This window comes from Sceloporus undulatus, chromosome 1 (assembly GCF_019175285.1).
Source record: "Sceloporus undulatus isolate JIND9_A2432 ecotype Alabama chromosome 1, SceUnd_v1.1, whole genome shotgun sequence".
Lineage (NCBI taxonomy): Eukaryota > Metazoa > Chordata > Lepidosauria > Squamata > Phrynosomatidae > Sceloporus > Sceloporus undulatus.
This window is the reverse complement of record NC_056522.1, coordinates 169131030-169148936: the sequence shown is the minus strand read 5'-3', so window position 1 is coordinate 169148936 and position 17907 is coordinate 169131030. Positions and strand designations below refer to the sequence as shown.

Below are 17907 nucleotides of genomic sequence, written 5' to 3'. Positions count from 1 at the left end.
TTATTATTATTATTATTATTATTATTATTATTATTATTATTATTATTTTCTTATACCCTTTTCCCCAATATACAGACTCAAGGTGATGATTTTCCATACTATTAATCTAAAGTAGTGTCTTTCTACAATGTAGCTGGACACCCCCATTACATGGCAGAATGGGGTTGGACTGGATCAGGGCCCCTGGGGTCTCTTCCAACTCAATGATTGCATGATTCGATAGCACTCTGATCCTACTGTGATTTTAATTGTTTTTAAATGTATATAGTTTTAAAGTCTTATAATGCAAGCCATGCACTGATGGACTATTGCACGATAATTTTGCATTGATTGATTTTATATCCTGTCTTTCTCCCAAAATAGGATTCTCTTACAGGGGTTTGTTTTTTATAAAAAGAAAGGAATGTATAATGTCTTGGAATTTAAAATTATGATTGATTGATAGATAGATAGATAGATAGATAGATAGATAGATAGATAGATAGATGAGTCTTGGAATTAAAAATTGTGTGTGTGTGTGTGTGTGTATGTCTTGGAATTAAAAATCCCTCTTGGAAGTGGGAATGAAATGTTGTGTGGATGCAGCCTGGGTTCTTAGCTCAGCTCAGAAGTTGGAATGCAGTGTCTCAAAGCATGAGGAGAGTGTCTCTGAGCATGAACAGAGTGGCTGCAGCTCATTGCTTGAGCAGCTGCACTTTGCTTTATCGAGCTGAATTTATCTGATGTAAACACCTTCAGAGGAAGGACTCAGTTTGCATCTGCACTGAAAAAATAATCCAGTTTGCTGCAACTTTAACTGCCCTTGGCTCCCTGTCGTGGAATGCTGGGATTTGTAGTTTGTTGCGGCACCTGACAGAGATGACTAAACAGCTCCTCAAAACTACAGATCCCAAGATTCCATAGTACAGAGCCATAACGGAAGTTAAAGTGGTGCCATCGTGAGGTAAACGCTCAACCCTCTTTTTGTGTCTGGGGGGGGGGTTCTTAGCCTCTCAAGATGGTGGCTCTTAGTTTGGACCCCCCCCTTCCCAAAATCCTGGCTACATCCCTGCTTCAAACAATGGTTTAAGAAACTGACTTGTGTAAATTAATCATAGTTAATATTAACCACAGCTCTGTGTCTGAAAACCTATTCAGGACAGAGTACATCTAAGCATGTGAAGAGAGAGCTCTGTTCACACTGAAAGTGAGTCTTAAAAAATCAGGACTTTGGGTGCAATAGAGAGGATGCACACATTCCTCTTCAGACTATCACTCCCCATATGAAGACAGTGACAACTCCTTACTGAACCACCTCAATAGAATTTGGATGACAGACACATCAAAAGAAGTAGAAATGCAGTAGCGATGGAAGAACTGAGCTCCTCCTCCTCCTCCTGGCTGTGTGTAAAGAGATGAAGGTGAATGTGAGCAATGTATTTCTATCTATGCTGAACTATTTTTTGGTTTGATGAGTTAAGCCAGTCTCTCTAAAATCTCTTTCTTGCTCAGCTTCTGAGAACATTTTTTAACCAGTGAGTTAAACTTTCTCAGAGCAACCAGGACTAGATAACATGGGTTTTCAGCTAATCATTTTAATGCCTGACTTGAGCAAAATTGACCACAGAATTAGCAATGATTAATGTTGCATGATGATTATTTTTGCCTGTCAGCTCTGAGCATAAATTTGCCCTCTGAGGAGAGTAATTCTGTTGTAAAGGCAGGTTCTGCAAACCCATCACTATTACAATCCCCCAAACAGAAGATTATCAACTAACCACAACAGCCACAGGTCTCTCTGACATAGGTCATCACATCACAGTCCTATAAACAACAATAACAACAGGAAAGAAAGTGCTATTGTGAGTACAAGATTTCAATGGATTTGAAGGATATGGCAACATCTCTCGGGAAATCAGCCAGCACATAATGATTATAACGATTTCCATTTACATCCTCTCATCGTGAAAACAGTTTTTAGCCTGACTGAATAAGAGAAATCACATGCTTTCTCTACTGCATTCAAAAAGATATGACTGAAGTATGATTTTGATTATAAATTTGACATGGATAGGGGGAAGCAGTGGCATCCTTGCCTGAGGTGTCACACAGTGTGGGGAGGCAGGGCTTCCAGGGGTAGGGCTTCCAGGAGTGGGACCAGAAGAGCACTCCCCCCCCACCTTGCTGCCACAGGCATAGAATGGCACTGAGGCAGCAAGGTGGGGGTGTGCTTGGCCCTCTGAGTAGACATGGCTGTGCGGGACTTGGAAGGCAGCCACCTCCCCATCCTGTCCTTCCAAGTCCTGCACGGTCATGGCTGCGTGGGGCCCAGAAGGCAGCTGCCTGCTCCCCCGAGGATGTACTATCCCACAGGGTGGCAACCCCCTCTGGGGTGTCATCCGGTGTGATCCACACCACTGCACCCCTCTAGTGACATGTTCTGCAGGCCTTGTTACATTCTCCTGCAAACTAGTATTGATAACAACTAGACAGCAAACTCCTTTATACATTTTATGATAACAGAAAATGCTCTCTACTTACAGTTAGCCCAGGGTCTCCAGCGGGTCCAGGACCACCCTATAAAAGGATGAAGGAGATATGGATGTCAACTATAGAAAGAACACCAATTTTGCTAACTTTCTTTATGCAGCCACACAGAAAAAACATGTAACAGACTTCGAACAATTTTTAATATTCACTGGTTTCTGGCAATATGATTGATTGCCTGTAAACAATGAGTGTATATGTGTGCCCCCCCAACAGTGTTTTTACTCTCTTTCCCTCTCCCAGTTCCATTCACAGAATATGCGTGCTATTTGGTAGAATATGTGCATTTGATATTTTCCTTATAGAATTTCAATTTTTTCCACCTGTGCTAAAGTGTTTCCCCAACTCAGAAGAAGAACTATGTCAGACCTGGAGTAATTTATTTGGCATCCCACTGAAACCAATGTATGTGTGTGTGGCGGGAGAGACAACCAAGTATACAAATTTTGCAGAATGTAGGAAGCATGATTCCTCTTTGCCTTGTCACAGATTCCTCTAAACCATCCCCACAATCTCCACATCATTGCTCTGTAAATATCACTCTCACTTCGCAGATCAGGAAATCATCTGATGTTGGAAGTATGAGAGGCACAGATCTTTCTGCATGGCCAAGGAAGGTGCATTCAAGGTTGGCTCTGAAGTCAGAGCTCAGTTTCTGACACTGGAGGAAGAGACCCTTTCTTCCCTTCATCTTGCTACTGGGACACTGTCTTACTTGATTCCCAGAGACAATGGGATTGTGTCTTCATGTTGTTTAGTGAGAAACAAAGGCATTACTAAGCCAAGTTTTATTCTTTTCCATGTTTCAAATTTCTGAGTTCAGCCCTAAAATGTTTTATTTGCCTCAGCAATGGAGACTGATTATATATTCTGGTTTTTCAAGTTTTTGTCTGGTTTTGCCAAGATAGTTTAGAATCTAGGTAGCTGCTCATGTTTGTAATTTGGTGTATACACCACAACAGAGATGGACCTATGAATCAAGCCCAGAATACTGAAGGGAGAAGGTACATTGTGGCAGGTAGGACACCCAACCAGACAAAGAGATACAATGAAGTTATAATAATACCTCACTGCCTGGTTCACCAGGAAGTCCTCTGGGTCCAGGCTCACCTGGTGGGCCAGGATCAGCCTAGAAAGAGAAAGAAACACATTAATCCATATGCATTTGTTTATATATGTGAGCACAAAAATTAAGATTTAAAACTAGAAACTAGGCAAATCTTTAGTTGCACACCCAGCAAAGTAGGTATACAATGTCTCAAACATGATTTATCTATCATTTCTACAGCACTTGGCAGAACACAAAATGTTTTATATCAGTTATCAACTATAATGGAATATAGGTTAGGTTGAGAGAACAGCTCCATCTAGCTATTTCTTGGCTGGAGGTCCTTTTTGTGGACTGGGGAAGATGGTCTGATCACTCTACAACCATGCACACAATGTAATTTTTCAAGATGGACAGTTTATATGGATAGTATGGTTGACATGGCTGATCTTTTCTTTCAATTCCAAAGGAACAGAATCCATGACTCTGGACTCCATGTGAAGTGTGCTGCTATGTGCATTTTGGTGCATTACACCAGTTTTAATGCTTCATTACACTGGCAAAGGATTATTTTTTGGTGCTCTGATAATGGTTTGGTGGCAGAGAAACCACCTCCGTCACCAGAGAAACTGTCCTATCAACTCCTGAGTAGCTAAGGAATTGGTAAGGCAGCTTTCTCTGCTGAAAGAGGCAGCTTTCACTCTTGCTCCCCATCTCCACAGTCATCATAGCACTCATGGACATTTTACCTTCGCCATTGCTCTTCTTCTTACAACCTGTGCTCGCATTGGGTTGGTGGAACATGTGAATGCCCATGACAATGATCACTTGTGGTTCTTCTGCTTCAGTAGTAAACAGATCTGCAGAAAATACTTACAGGTTCACCTCTTTCTCCTTTTGTTCCTGGAGGGCCTTTTGGTCCAAAGTCACCTCTTGCACCCTGTTCCAAAAATGGTATATAGGATTAGATTTCCCCACAACATTTTCTCCCATTACTCCTTAAGGAGAAATTCTCTGGATACTGTTTTTTTAAAAAAAAATATATATTAAGAACTGTATATCCTTCCCTGTAACATATGAACTCAGGATGGCATACAGATAAAGTTCATCTAAAAGAATTTAGGACAATTAAAATTTAAAAGAAGGGCACTAAATCCAAATAGTATAAATTATTCAAAAGTATTTAACAATTATGACATCTTGAAACCTGTCCAGTTTTGGATAAACTTGTTAGATTCCACCCCCCTGCTGCTGATCAACATATTTGTGATAAAAAACTATGTTTTAATTTGGTGCCATAATGAAACTAGCACTGGGTCTCCAAGGGGAGGGCATTCCACAATCAGGTTGCCAGAGAAGATAAGTCCCCCTCCCACATCTTTACACAGTGCATTAATGCTTCCACTGATGAGTACAAGAAGAAGGTCCATCCAGCAGATTGCAGTGTATGGAAAGGCATATGTGGGAAGAGACGCTGCTTCAGGTATAGAGGTCCCAGGCTGTTTACGGTTTTCAGTGTTAATTATCACCACTTTGAATTTGGACCAAAGCGTACTCGATGTCAATGCAATTCCTTTAAAACTGATGTTGTACAGTTTCTGTAACATGTATTGGTCTACTACCTAGATGCTTCTTCTTGCACTAGCTGCAGCTTTAGGAAAGTGTTCCAGGGCAGCCTAACAAAGAGTTCATTGTAGCATTCTAATGAGGAAGTTACCAACATACAAACTATTGTGGCCAGTGCATGGATAACTGGATGTCAGGAAAGTCAAAGCTGGCGCCCACTAATTCAAGCCGTATAGTCCACATGAACTTGCAGTGACAGACATGGATCCAGAAATACTCCCAAGCTACACACCTTCAGGGTGTGTGCACATTCTGGTCAAATTTATTTAACAGAACTACACAGAAAATGCAGGAAATGCATGGAAAGAATCACTTACTGGAGAAGTAACTTTTCATTAACTAGTCACAAAAAGCCAGCTTGCACACATAAAATACTCCATATGTCAGTACTGAGTTAACAGATATTAGGGAGCCATGTTAGTGTGCAAGCCCAGATTCCCCCCAACAGCCTTCTATAGGGCAGATGACACTGATGCATGGATGTAAACCTCACTCCACATTACCGACTTCCATAGCTGAAGTGCTGGATTTCACCGTGGTGGCCAAGGAGGTGATATTCTTCTTTCCAGCTCAGGAAAACTGAGGAGGGGAACAAAAACCCCTCAGCTGGGATTTGCTCTCCTTTGCTTTATTCCAGACAGGAAAATGGGACTCAGCCAAAGACTTGCAAAAAGCCTTGATGACAACATGGGACTGGTGTGCCTCCCTCCCTTCCCAGCTTGGCTTCCCAATGGCAAAGAGGAGCAGGGTATGTAGGAAATCTCATGTCTCCTGTGATCATTGATTTGAAGTTACCTTGCTTGCTTGTCTTCCCAACAGGGAGAACAAGTAAGGTGGTGGTGGAGTTGTGGGTGCGGAAAGACTTCAGGGCAAGGAGGGGCATATCAGGCTGGAAGCCATGGGCCAAATCTGGCCTACAGACCAGAGGGTTTCTACCCCTGTTGTAATGGCAGCAGATCATCTAGTTTGAACTGTTTCAGGGTGATTTAACAGAGCAGGATAAGTCACTGATCCTGTGACTCACTGATGACTTGTAATGCCTAAGTGTACCAATGTTGCCATGGCCTAAGAAGTGGCCCTGCAAATCCTCATGAGCCTACCAAAAGAGAGGTTCAGCAACAGACTGAAAGAACCAGGATATTGCTTGTTACCAGATTTGTTAGCACAAGTAGCAAATGTAAGTTCATACTGTACCTCTGGTCCTGGAATTCCCTTCTCACCCTTATCACCCTGAAAAATTGAAGAAAAGCTGATCAGTTTCCATTTTGTCCCACCATTTATTCATATGTATCAAGGAAGAGTATGTTTTTTTAAAAAAAACAAAACCCAAAAATCAATAAATAATTGTGGGTTGACAGAAAGGTCTCCAGAATTCATAGGAAATTTCTTAGGGCTTCTCACAGACATCTCTTCCACCTCCTGCCTTTCTCAGCCACATTCTCAGGGTTCAGATAGATAGATACAGAATGGGGTATTCAGATTCTCTCAGGCTATATGGACAATTTCTAAATTAAATGGTGTAGTTTCCTTTACAGCCACAAAAACAAAACAAAACAAAAAACCAACTAACCAGCCAAACAAACAAACCATGCAACAGACAGAGCTGTCAACCAGAGATGATCCTGAGGTCATCCTGAACATTTATCTCAGATATCTGGTATGTACGCTTGCATATGCTTAGAGGAAGCATCTACTATTTCCGCAAGATTGCACAAGATCTGTATACACATATCACACGCATGCACAAGTGAGTACCCTCAGAAAACCCAGGAGATATCTCTTCCCTTCATTGTCTGTTTTCAAATTGCAATCACTCTCACACACATTTTGGGCAAATCTTTCCTTTGTAATTTCCTGGAGAATAGTACTCATGATGATGAACAGATTCTCCTTCCTGTATTGTGAGAAGTGATCGTGCAAAACCTTCAGCCTCAGCACCTCTTGATTACAGCAGTTTTCTTTACACTGAGTCCTTCATTTTGAAAAGTGAATAAAGGTTGCTTTCCTTCTAAAAAGAAAGCTGTTCCCCATCCTGGTGAGGACATTATCTCCTCCTCATATCCTTCAAAGACTCTCCCTGCTGAGGTCCATATTGGCTTCTGGATGCAGTTGTGGGTTGAGATATCTGGACATGGTTTCCAGCTCACTCTCCAAAAATGAAGAAGAGGAGAAAGTTGGTGTCACACACAAAATGAGGCACATCTCTCTCCTTGGAGCCAAGCTACATTTTAAGGACCTAACTGGGAAAAAAATGTTGATGAGGAAGAGGTGCCTGTGAAGTTGAGCAGATTCTTTCCCCACTTTCCTGCAGTGTTATTATAACCATTGTCACAGTTATTAAATCCAGACTTCTATCTTTCTTCTTCTAACGTTTTGAGTAAATGGGATTAATCTTCTAGATCAGATGTGAATTCTAAACAGGCTTGAGAGACTAATGGATATTGGATGACTGAAGCCAAGTTCACTGCTGCACATATGCAACTAGTGTAGCATTTCACCAATGCAGTGGTAGGGCAAGTTCTATATGATAAAACTGAGGACTGTGTCGCACTGCTTCTGGTACCCAAGTTACGTCTTCCAAATCTGAGCCAATTGAGTCTGGACGGGGACCAGTTGGATGGCTTATTCACCAACTTGGGTCTTTTTTTTCAAATAGCATAGTAAGAAGCAGCCTCTCTAAGGAACTTATTGTACAAGGAAAGAAAGCGGAAGTTCAGTTGGATAACAGTGGTTTTTTTGTGCCTTACCACATGATATTCTTCAGTTCTCTTTCTATAGGAGATGGTCATTCATAGAAAAAGACTCACATTTATGATTGTCTCCCATGGGAAGAGAACTGAAGAGCTGCAACATTATGTGGTAAGGCACACAGAAAGGTACTACTATGTGGCTGTACTTTCCTTCTGCAATAAGCTCCTAAATAAGGCTCATTTACTTTACAGCTTTGCTACATTTAACCATTCATTTAGGAGTTTATCAGACAAGGGAAATTGGAAGTATAATGGTAATTCGAACGCAATCATGGGGTTTCATGTTATTGCGTGATAGACTACCACATGCAATTTCGGGCAATGGAAAGTCAGTCTGAACACAATCTTGGGGTTTCACATTATTGCGTGAGAGGTGATCACATGCAATTTCAGGCAATGGCAAGTTATTTTCAGACAATGGGAAGTCAGTTCGAATGCAAATCGAATTCATGTAAATTCGCTGAACTAGCGAATTCACGTGAATGCGTTCTGGCCCTGCTATCTTTTCATTCGAAATTAAGAGAAATTCCTCCTGTGTGATAAACTCCTTAGACTTAGGGAGCTGGTTGTGTTTAGTCTGGAGAAAAGATGGTTAAGAGGTGATTTGATAGCCTTGTTTAAGTAATTGAAGGGGTGTCATATTGAGGATGGAGCAAGCTTGTTTTCTGCTGTGCCAGAGACTAGGACCCAGAACAATGGATGCAAGCTCCAGGAAAAGAGATTCCACCTGAACATTAGGAGGAACCTAATGAAGAGCATTAGAAGAGCTGTTCGACTGTGGAACAAACTCCCTTGGAGAGTGGTGGAGTCTCCTTCCTTGAATGGCCATCTCTCGGGGATGCTTTGACTGTGAGTTCCTGCATGGCAGGGGGTTGGACTGGATGGCTGTTGTGGTCTCTTCCAACTCGACAATTCTATGATTCTACCTATTTAATCTTCAACCATTTATTTTCTTATGCTCAAGAAATTATTGTAAATATGTTGTTAGAAAGAATCCCCTTTCTTTTGTATGACCAATAAAACAATAAAGTAAAAAAAAAAATCATAATTAAAACAGAACTAGTATTAGATTCACATTGGCTCTATATCCTTACATCCTAAAAGCTTAAAAAGAAGTAAAAATGACAACCATGGTAACATCCACAAAATTGTAGCAAAAATGATACACTACTAAATGTTAATTAGAATGAATTTACAGACCAATTAATTAACAGATCCTCTCCTATGTAACTCCTACCCCAAAGGAAATGTTGCTAGATTCAAAAGGTCTACCCTGCCAGGGGCTCAAGGGAGAACTACGGTTCTCCCTAGTAACTGGAGCAGCTTTCGCCTATTACCCCCCTTTTACAGTGGATGTTCAAGTCCCATTAAATACAAAGACACAGTAAAATGGTGTCCCTTATATAAAATAACAAAATCAAGGTTTGCTTTTTAAAAATTTATATATATTTTTTGAGTATTTTCAAACCGTGGATGCTTGAATCTATTGATAAAGAATCCATGGCTATAGAGGGCCGACTGTATATGTTTACACTGGAGGACTTCCCATGGCTTTGTCCTCAAGTTGACCGCTCCTCTGTTTGATACCATGCCTTGTTTTCCATGGTGTTGCTCTTATAAAGGATTTTAATATAAGCATGTTACACACACAAAACATACCGGGAGTCCTCTGGGGCCAGGATAGTTGAAACCAGGTCGTCCTCTGTCTCCCTATAATTAAAATGAAAATGACTTTTCAAATAAAGCCAAAGCATATGGAAACTTTGCTTTGTAACAATCTATATTGTACTGGGTACAGCACTATATTCTTCCTTTTTGGGGTTAATAATGCCCCAATGAGCTGGGGATACCCTGAGCAACTGCAGAACATCACAGTCCAAATGGGAAAGGGTGGGGAGATAATGGAAGCCACTGACAAAATTACATTCAACCTGTCTTAGACAAATATTAAGACTTTGAAGCTTGATGTGCTTAAAAGGAAGACTTCTTATGTCTTGAAAATTGCCAACACTAAAACAATTCTGTGTTGGCCTGTCAGTCAGGCAAACATCTGATCTGCATTTGCATATTTCATGGTGTATTAAGTCATCTCACTATCTGCATACAGAGTCAAATGATTGTGAGAATATCTGTACCTATGGTCACTGCTCATTTGTACCTACATACAAGAATCATCTTAAATCCAAAGCAGAGATGAGGTTTTCAGCTTTATTAGAGTAGAATATTTGTTTGTTTGTGTGAATTGACAAATATGCAAACAAAAATCCACCAAACAGTGATACCTTTATTGGCCAACCAAAATGCACGATATACTGTACTTGTTGCAAGCTTTCGAAACTCCACTGGCTTCTTCATCAGGCAAGATGAAGAAGCCAGTGGAGGTTGGAAAGGTTGCAACAAGTATATGGTGCATTTCGTTTGGCCAATAAAAGTATCACTGTTTGGTGGAATTTTGTTTGAATTTGCTAAATGATCAACACAGCTACCCCTGCATATTGACAAATATATGGTTATTTATGGAAGTACCAGAATAGGGCTGTCAGGTCAGGACTATCTCAGGCCTATACATTTTGAGGCCAAATCCTGAGACTAAGGGAACAACCCTTTGTGCAGAGAGCAGGCCCTGGTGGCATCATTAAGCATGATACCTTAAAAACCAGACACTGTTGCACAGAAAATGTCATTCAAATGAAAAAATACCAGGTCTAACAAATGAAGAAATTATATGAACATAATATAAATAATAATAATAATGCAATTTATTTACATTCTGCTTTTTTTTGCAAGGAATCAAAGCGGATTACAACAATATAAAGATAAAACATGGTACAGTTAAAATTACAATTGAAAAACAACCCCATATCCCAACCCTCCCCCCAACATATACTTTTCAAGCCCACACTTTTCTCTTGCTCTGAGGACCAGAGAAGAGGGACCAAGCCCTGAGAATGTAATAATCCTACATACAAAGTGCAGTCCCTTACAGTATAACTCCTTTTGCCTCTAAGAAGCTGCCATGGGAGTTCCTAGGGAGGGCACATTGCATGTGTGCACATAAGGCAATTTTAAGGAAGAGTGGAAGACCTGAGGAGGCTCAAAGAGAATGTGTGAATTAAAAGCAACAATGGGAAAGATGGGAAGACTGAACTGCAACTCATATCCATCTAGCAGCAGTTTCGAGGCCAGAATGTTGCAAGAAGGATGAGGCTTAGAGATGCCTACCAGCCCAGTGCTGGCAGATGGGACTGAGAGTCTTCGTGGATATCTGATTTATTGGGCTCCATTCTTTCCTATTTTCTGTTGGCTTCTGTTGGCTTTAAATTAAACCATATAGTTATTTCTCTATTGTTTTGTTCCCCTTTATATTAAACAAATTATTGCTAGCAAATACTTTTGACTTCCATTACCATTTAAATTAATATCCAATTGATTCTGGAGGCCAAAAAATGGAAAACATTCTACACAATTCAACTTTTAAAAATTATTTAAGTAGACCTAGTAACGTTTTGAGATAGCGTGCTCTGATACAAGTCCCATCAAACATACAAGGATTTACTTCTGTGTAGAATAGAAATGGTACTATTTAAACTATTTAAACATTCAAACTATTTAAGAACCCAGCACTTCTTATGCTCTAATATTTGTTAACCAACAAGGCTAACCAACAAGGACCGAGGGGACCTAGAAAAGGTAGTACATACACTGGTAACCTCTCGTTTGGATTTCTGCAATGCGCTCTACATGGGGCTACCTTTGTATCAGTTTCGGAAACTTCAACTGATTCAAAATGCAGCAGCCAGGTTAATCACAGGGACAGCGAGGTCCGACCATATAACACCTGTTTTAAAATCTTTACACTGGCTGCCAATTCGTTTCCGGTCCCAGTACAAAGTGTTGGTTATCACCTTTAAAGCCCTAAATGGCTTGGGCCCAGGTTACTTGAGGGAACGCCTCTCCCTGCATAATCCTCCCCACACTCTCAGGACTACAGGAAAACTGTTACTCAATCACCCTAAGGTGAGACTGGCGACTACTCAACAAAGGGCCTTTACGGCAGTAGTGCCTTCTCTGTGGAATACCTTACCTGAAGGGATCCGCCTTGGTGGAACAGTAGAAGCCTTTAAAAAGGCATTAAAAACCCACCTCTTCCTACAAGCCTACCCTCCCAATTCCTTCTAAGATTATCTTTCACCTATTGACTGTGACGTATTGATATTCATGATTTTAACATTATTACTGTATGTTTTTAACTATGCTTTTGGACTTAATTCGTTTTAATGTGTATTTTTAATATGTGAATTGTGGTGCTGTTTTTGCTGACTGTTTTTACTGACACTTGTACACCGCTTTGATCCTGGGAAAAGCGGTTAATAAATAAACAATTTATTATTATTATTATTATTATTATTATTATTATTATTATTAAATATGCGAATGGCAACGTAAACCCTGAAATTCCTGTATGAATTTATGTACCTTCCATTACTTGTGAGACTATCTGTGTACAGATCACAAACACTACCCATGTTGAATATAATATGTGCACATTGTAGTATGAAGTGTTAAAGTGACATTATTGATTTCCAGACTGTACCTCTGTCTTACCTTTGGTCCTGCAGCACCTGGGTCACCCCTTACACCTGCATCACCAGCATCACCCCGTGAGCCCTAAAACAGAGTGTTTCAGAAAGAAAAGAGGAAAAAGCAGTATAAAGAGTATTAAGAACTCTACTACCATTGTGCTTTAATGCAAATCACAACAATTTCTCATGGCATTCTTCCCAAGGGTGCCTTGTGACAGGAAGAAATGAAGATGATTGGCAGCATTTATAACCCTCCAGGTAACATTTACAACTTCTGTAAAGGATGCTGCAAACATTTGTCACATACAGATGCACAAATGAAGTGAGGTCAGGGTCAAATAAGTTCAAACATTGATTGGCAGTGAATTTTCAACCCACAGAAGATGGGTTGATCACATGTGTGCTTTCCTTCATTGGACAGCTGCCTAGAAGAGCAGTGAGGGAAACAGCCAGTGGATGTCCGTATGCTGAAGACAAACTTGGATAAAACTTACAGGCTTGCCTGGTTCTCCTACACCACCCTGAGGACCACGTGGACCAGGCAATCCTCGATCTCCCTGTGCCGCAAACAAACAAAAGTGAGAGTCAGACATATAGGCTTCTTATAAAGCTTTGAGACAGAAGATGGTATCAGATAATCTACAGGCCACTACACCTGCCAGTTTATCATATTAAACAGGTTAACTCATTGCTACATCTGATAAATAGTGTGAAATATCCATGCAGTTATACAAATATTAGAAAAAAACTACACTAATGTAGCATAGATGTTCTTAATTGTCAGCAACATCAACCTTGTGTTAGTCATAACTAACTTCAGAGGTCTGTATATGTCAAACAGTTTGTTGTTGGGCTTGTGACACCTAACTGTACTTAATGTCCTCTGGTTATCAGTCTTGGATACTAGGGAAACACCTGGTTCAACACTACACCTAGAATAACTGGATGCGGTAATAGTTAAAATGGCTGTCACCAAATCCAGTTTGAAAACTGGGTAGCACCATTTTCATTAGATGCTTTGTAATCTTGTGACTGCAGTCCTATGGAACACAGAGTGGTGTTCTGATGACTATCCAAAGGCTGTTAGCTGATCTCTAGATTTTGGGACTCAATAATAATGTGGATTCCCTATATTATTGTGTACTTTCTATTCCCAAAAAGAGAACATTTGCACATCCATGGTGGCAACCACATGGGAGAACCAGTGGCAGAGGGGCCCTGGGGACAAGGAGTCTGGAAAGTTGTTTTTCTTGACAGAGAAAGTGAGAGAAAGAAAGAAAGAAAGAAAGAGAGAGAGAAGAAAAAAAGATCAAGAATCTAAAGGATAGAGCAAGACTAGAATGCAGAGGACTTTATAGATTCCTTTACTTGCTGAATAGCTGACAGTGGGGGTTGGGCTTCTCCCTACCCCTCCATTAAAAAAAACCACCCTTTTTATCATTGGGAGGGCAAATGAGATTACCATCCTATGCTTCACCCAGGATCCAATGCATAACATATTCAGATGTTGGAAATGATTTGGCAGACTCATGAATTTTAGCATATACTGACAGTGCAGTTACTGAAAAATATATATCTTCCAAATGTATATCTCTTTTCAGAGGAACTTAGGCTTCAAAGCAACTTCATGTAGGTACAGAGAACGCTCTGACCAAAGAATCTAAAGCAGAGCAATTCATTACAATTCTATGGCTCTTTCATACCCTTCCTCCTTTGTTTCCAACTTCGCCAGGTAGTCCTCTTTGTCCCTCAGGACCAGGATCTCCCTGTGGATAAAGAAACAGTCATTAGATGGAGAGTCATCACCTTCAGTCTACTATTAGAAGATGCTTTCTTCCTTTTTTGGTATATTTACTAATATCGACTCCCTACTTTGTGAGATCAGAGAGAGACACCACATGCAATGTATGTGAGGAGGGAGATTTTTCCCCAGGGCATTTGGGTCCTCGTATCTACATAAATGTTACAGCTGATGGTAGGCAAGATGTGCATCATGGAACCTATTTCAAGGAATAGTTCCTTTTTTTTGTAACACTAACTTTTAAATGAACAAATAATATTGAAATAATCTTGCTAGTTATTTCACCACAATGAAGACCATCATAACTGGCAACAACAAAACAACATCTTAACCAAATGTAGGCCTGTGAGTCTAACATCATATTTTTTTTCTTCTTCTTCTGTTTGAACAACCTTACCTGCTGAAGAAGCCAGTGGAGCTTTGACAGCTTGCATGATATATTTTGTGCCTTTTTAATTGAACCAATAAAGGTATTGCTGCTCCGTGGATTTTGGATGTTGTATTTTACTCAAGAATGGGAGCAGTACTACCACTGGACCGGAGGGTCAAGAATATGGGTGATTACTTATTTTTGTTAACTGATACATGTTTTAGTTAGTCAGAATTATTTTAGCAGAGTTTTCTTTCCCCCTCACATTTTAATTTATAAGGTATTTTGGAAAATTTGCCAGAAAGTGGAGGAAAAAGCAAATTTTAACTGTAATAAGAATAATAAAGAAAGACTACAATCCAGGATTTTTAATTGCCCCATGTGCCTTGAATAATGTGTATCTGTACCTTTCAGAATGTTTTAAAACTGTTTTAAATTAGTACTGTTTTAATAGGCTAACTTATTTGTTTTTAAATTATATATTTTTTTAGCTGTATGTGTTTGGTTGCCATATCGGGAGAAAGGCAGGATACAAACTAATTAAATAAATAAGAAGCAGGACAAAATCTTTCCCAGTCAATGAAGATTTTCATACCTGGCTCCATTGCTGGTCGAACGTGGCTCAATCATCCTGAAAAGGTGGAGGAATTGTGTGTGTATGGAAACCAGGCGCGCTTCCTCAGGGAATCGTTGCTCCCTCCTTTGCATCCCTGAATCATTCATGGGGAGTAGATTTCCTATGAATGCAATGTTTATGTTCATAGGAAATCTGCTCCCCTTGCAATGATTCAGGGATGCAAAGGTGGGAGTGACAGTGGATGCATTTCATTTGTTCTTTGTCAATCAAATGTATAAATCTCTCTGTATGTGTGAGGAGACTTCCTTCCATTGGTTTGGCAAGCTGCTGAACTTACCTGTTCTCCATTAGTTCCAACAGTTCCAGGGGGTCCTTTTGCTCCAGGATCACCTCGGCGACCCTTAAGTAAAGTAAAGAGAACAGTTAAAGACTTTAAAAAAAATAATAAAAAAGACAGGTGTTCTGTTCATAGCTGAGCCCATGTCTCCCCCAGCTGGAACACAATTCTCTCCTCTCTTCCATTGGGTATGGCAACTAGTTTGATTCTAACAAACTAGACAACATACTATATTCTTAATTGGATCAACTTCTTGTTTAAAAAAACCACACCTTATTTCATACATTTCCACAAAACTTTGTGTCCATGTGCATGTAGGTGTATTTTCATTACCACATGCTCACAAGTGTACAAACAGTACTGTCAACTCCCCCTCCCCCCCCCAGTTTATCTCAGAAGATATGAAGATGAAAAAGAAAAAACAGGAAGATTGCATAACAATTTTTTCCAGGACAAAAGAGTGGTGTTTTCTTTTTTATTGATACAAGGGTTGAAAGTAGATGATAACATCCCCAAAATCTGAAGAAAAATCTCTAAGAAGAGTAATCATCCACAAGAAGTAATTTTAACAAATGTTCCCACTGGGAAAATGTTTCTTATTTATAAATATGCTTATCTTGGATCATGGCATCAAATATTGACAATATACATCCACCTATACCTCTTGATTTTTAACATAATTATTGAATATATCCAGTGAAATGTACCTTTTTTCCAATGCTACCCTACAATGTATAGAAGTGTTCTCATCTGGCAGCCAAACAGAAACAAAAGGAAAGACTTGCTATCTGACTGTATATAACACTGTAAAGATAAGATAAGCCATCTCACTGGGTTATCCTGGGCCAGCTATTCTCTTTCTGACTGATCTACTTTCGAGGTTTGTTGCAAGGATAAAGTGGGAAGAGAGATTTATTCACAATCTAAGCCTCACTGGAGGAAAGGTAGTATATAAAGGTAGCTTAGAAATTATATATACATTTATTATCCCATCAATTTCTTGAATAAAGTGAAGATTCAAACATGGGAGCAGAAAGGGTTGGACAAATATGGAAGTGTGCAGGAAATATTTTCACAACTCAGGCATGGATACCTTCACACCTACAAGGATGCCAGAAGGAAGCTGTAATAAGATGTCCATTGTAAAGTGAAAGAAGAGGAGGATGTAGAGCTAGCATTTGCTGCTAACTACAACAGCACTGAGCAGAATGATCAGTCTATCATGATACTAGGGCTGTCGGAGAGAAAATTAGAGAGGGCTCATGTACATGTTATGCAATGAAGTAGCAAGCAGCCCCTGCTGAAATCCCCTTTTCTACACAGCTATTAAGGTTACAGGGACCCTTTTCAATATTCAGTCTAGCAACCCTACTTTCTGGATCCAATAAACTATGAAAAAGCAGGTGTAGTATTGGTCATATTACAGTGAATGTCCCATAAAAACAAAGTACACAAGAAGTCTGTGTCAGGCAAAGTCTGGCAAAGTAGTCTTTGCTTCAAATAGGTGCATGGCAGAAATTCAAGGCACACCTTATACATCTAGACAGAGTCTTAGGGCCCGAACAGATCAGCACTAAACACCAGCATTGGGGAGGACTGAGGGCATGTTGCATTACAGTAAAATTCCTGCCAAATGACACAACATGCAGAATCTCAGCAAATGTTCTTCAAGAATGTCTATTCTTGTAAAGGCCCCCAAGTGGTAGAATCTGCAGTGGGATTATAACCTGAATTGTTCTGCAAGGTATTACACAGAACTAAATGTTCTGATTTCACTACAATTTGAATTTCATTGGAAACATCCCTAATATGGGGAATGTAGTCTTTAGAATAGAATCATTAAGTTTTGTATTTATGTTCTGTGCTTATAAGCCAAACTTGGTATCTTCAACCTTGATTGTAAAGTCTACACTAGAATCTTGCTTTTGGGACAAATAGATGAAAGATGCAGGGGTAGGTGTGGTACAGAAGACATCTAGAATCTTACAGGTTCTCCTTTGGGTCCAGGAGATCCAGGGCCGCCTTTGCCCCCCCTTGATACCAGGGCTGCCAGGTGATCCATTACTGCCTTTAGGTCCCTTTGAAAAGTGGAAGAAGAAATTAGAATTAGAGGTGGGTGACAACAAAAGAAAGTGGGAAGTATTGTCTGTATTGAGCTCACTACCAACCAAGGCCACATCCCCAAATACTGGGTCTTGACATTCTGCAGGGTTCCATCCTCCCTGCCTGATTTAGTCTATATCCTGCCTTCTTCCCAACAGTGGGATTCCTTGCTTTCATCAGGCAACC

At 40.1% G+C, this 17907-nt stretch overlaps 1 protein-coding gene across 1 annotated transcript in view; it reads right to left on the bottom strand.

Annotated features, from left to right (window-relative positions):
* COL6A2 (collagen type VI alpha 2 chain) overlaps positions 1-17907 on the bottom strand; it is a 60986-nt gene that overhangs the window by 17799 nt on the left and 25280 nt on the right. The window contains 12 exon segments of the mRNA XM_042457821.1: positions 1758-1803; positions 2521-2556; positions 3593-3655; positions 4452-4514; positions 6395-6430; positions 9610-9660; positions 12556-12618; positions 13028-13090; positions 14237-14299; positions 15619-15681; positions 17606-17650; positions 17652-17696. Of these exon segments, the coding sequence (XP_042313755.1) occupies positions 1758-1803; positions 2521-2556; positions 3593-3655; positions 4452-4514; positions 6395-6430; positions 9610-9660; positions 12556-12618; positions 13028-13090; positions 14237-14299; positions 15619-15681; positions 17606-17650; positions 17652-17696 (637 nt within the window).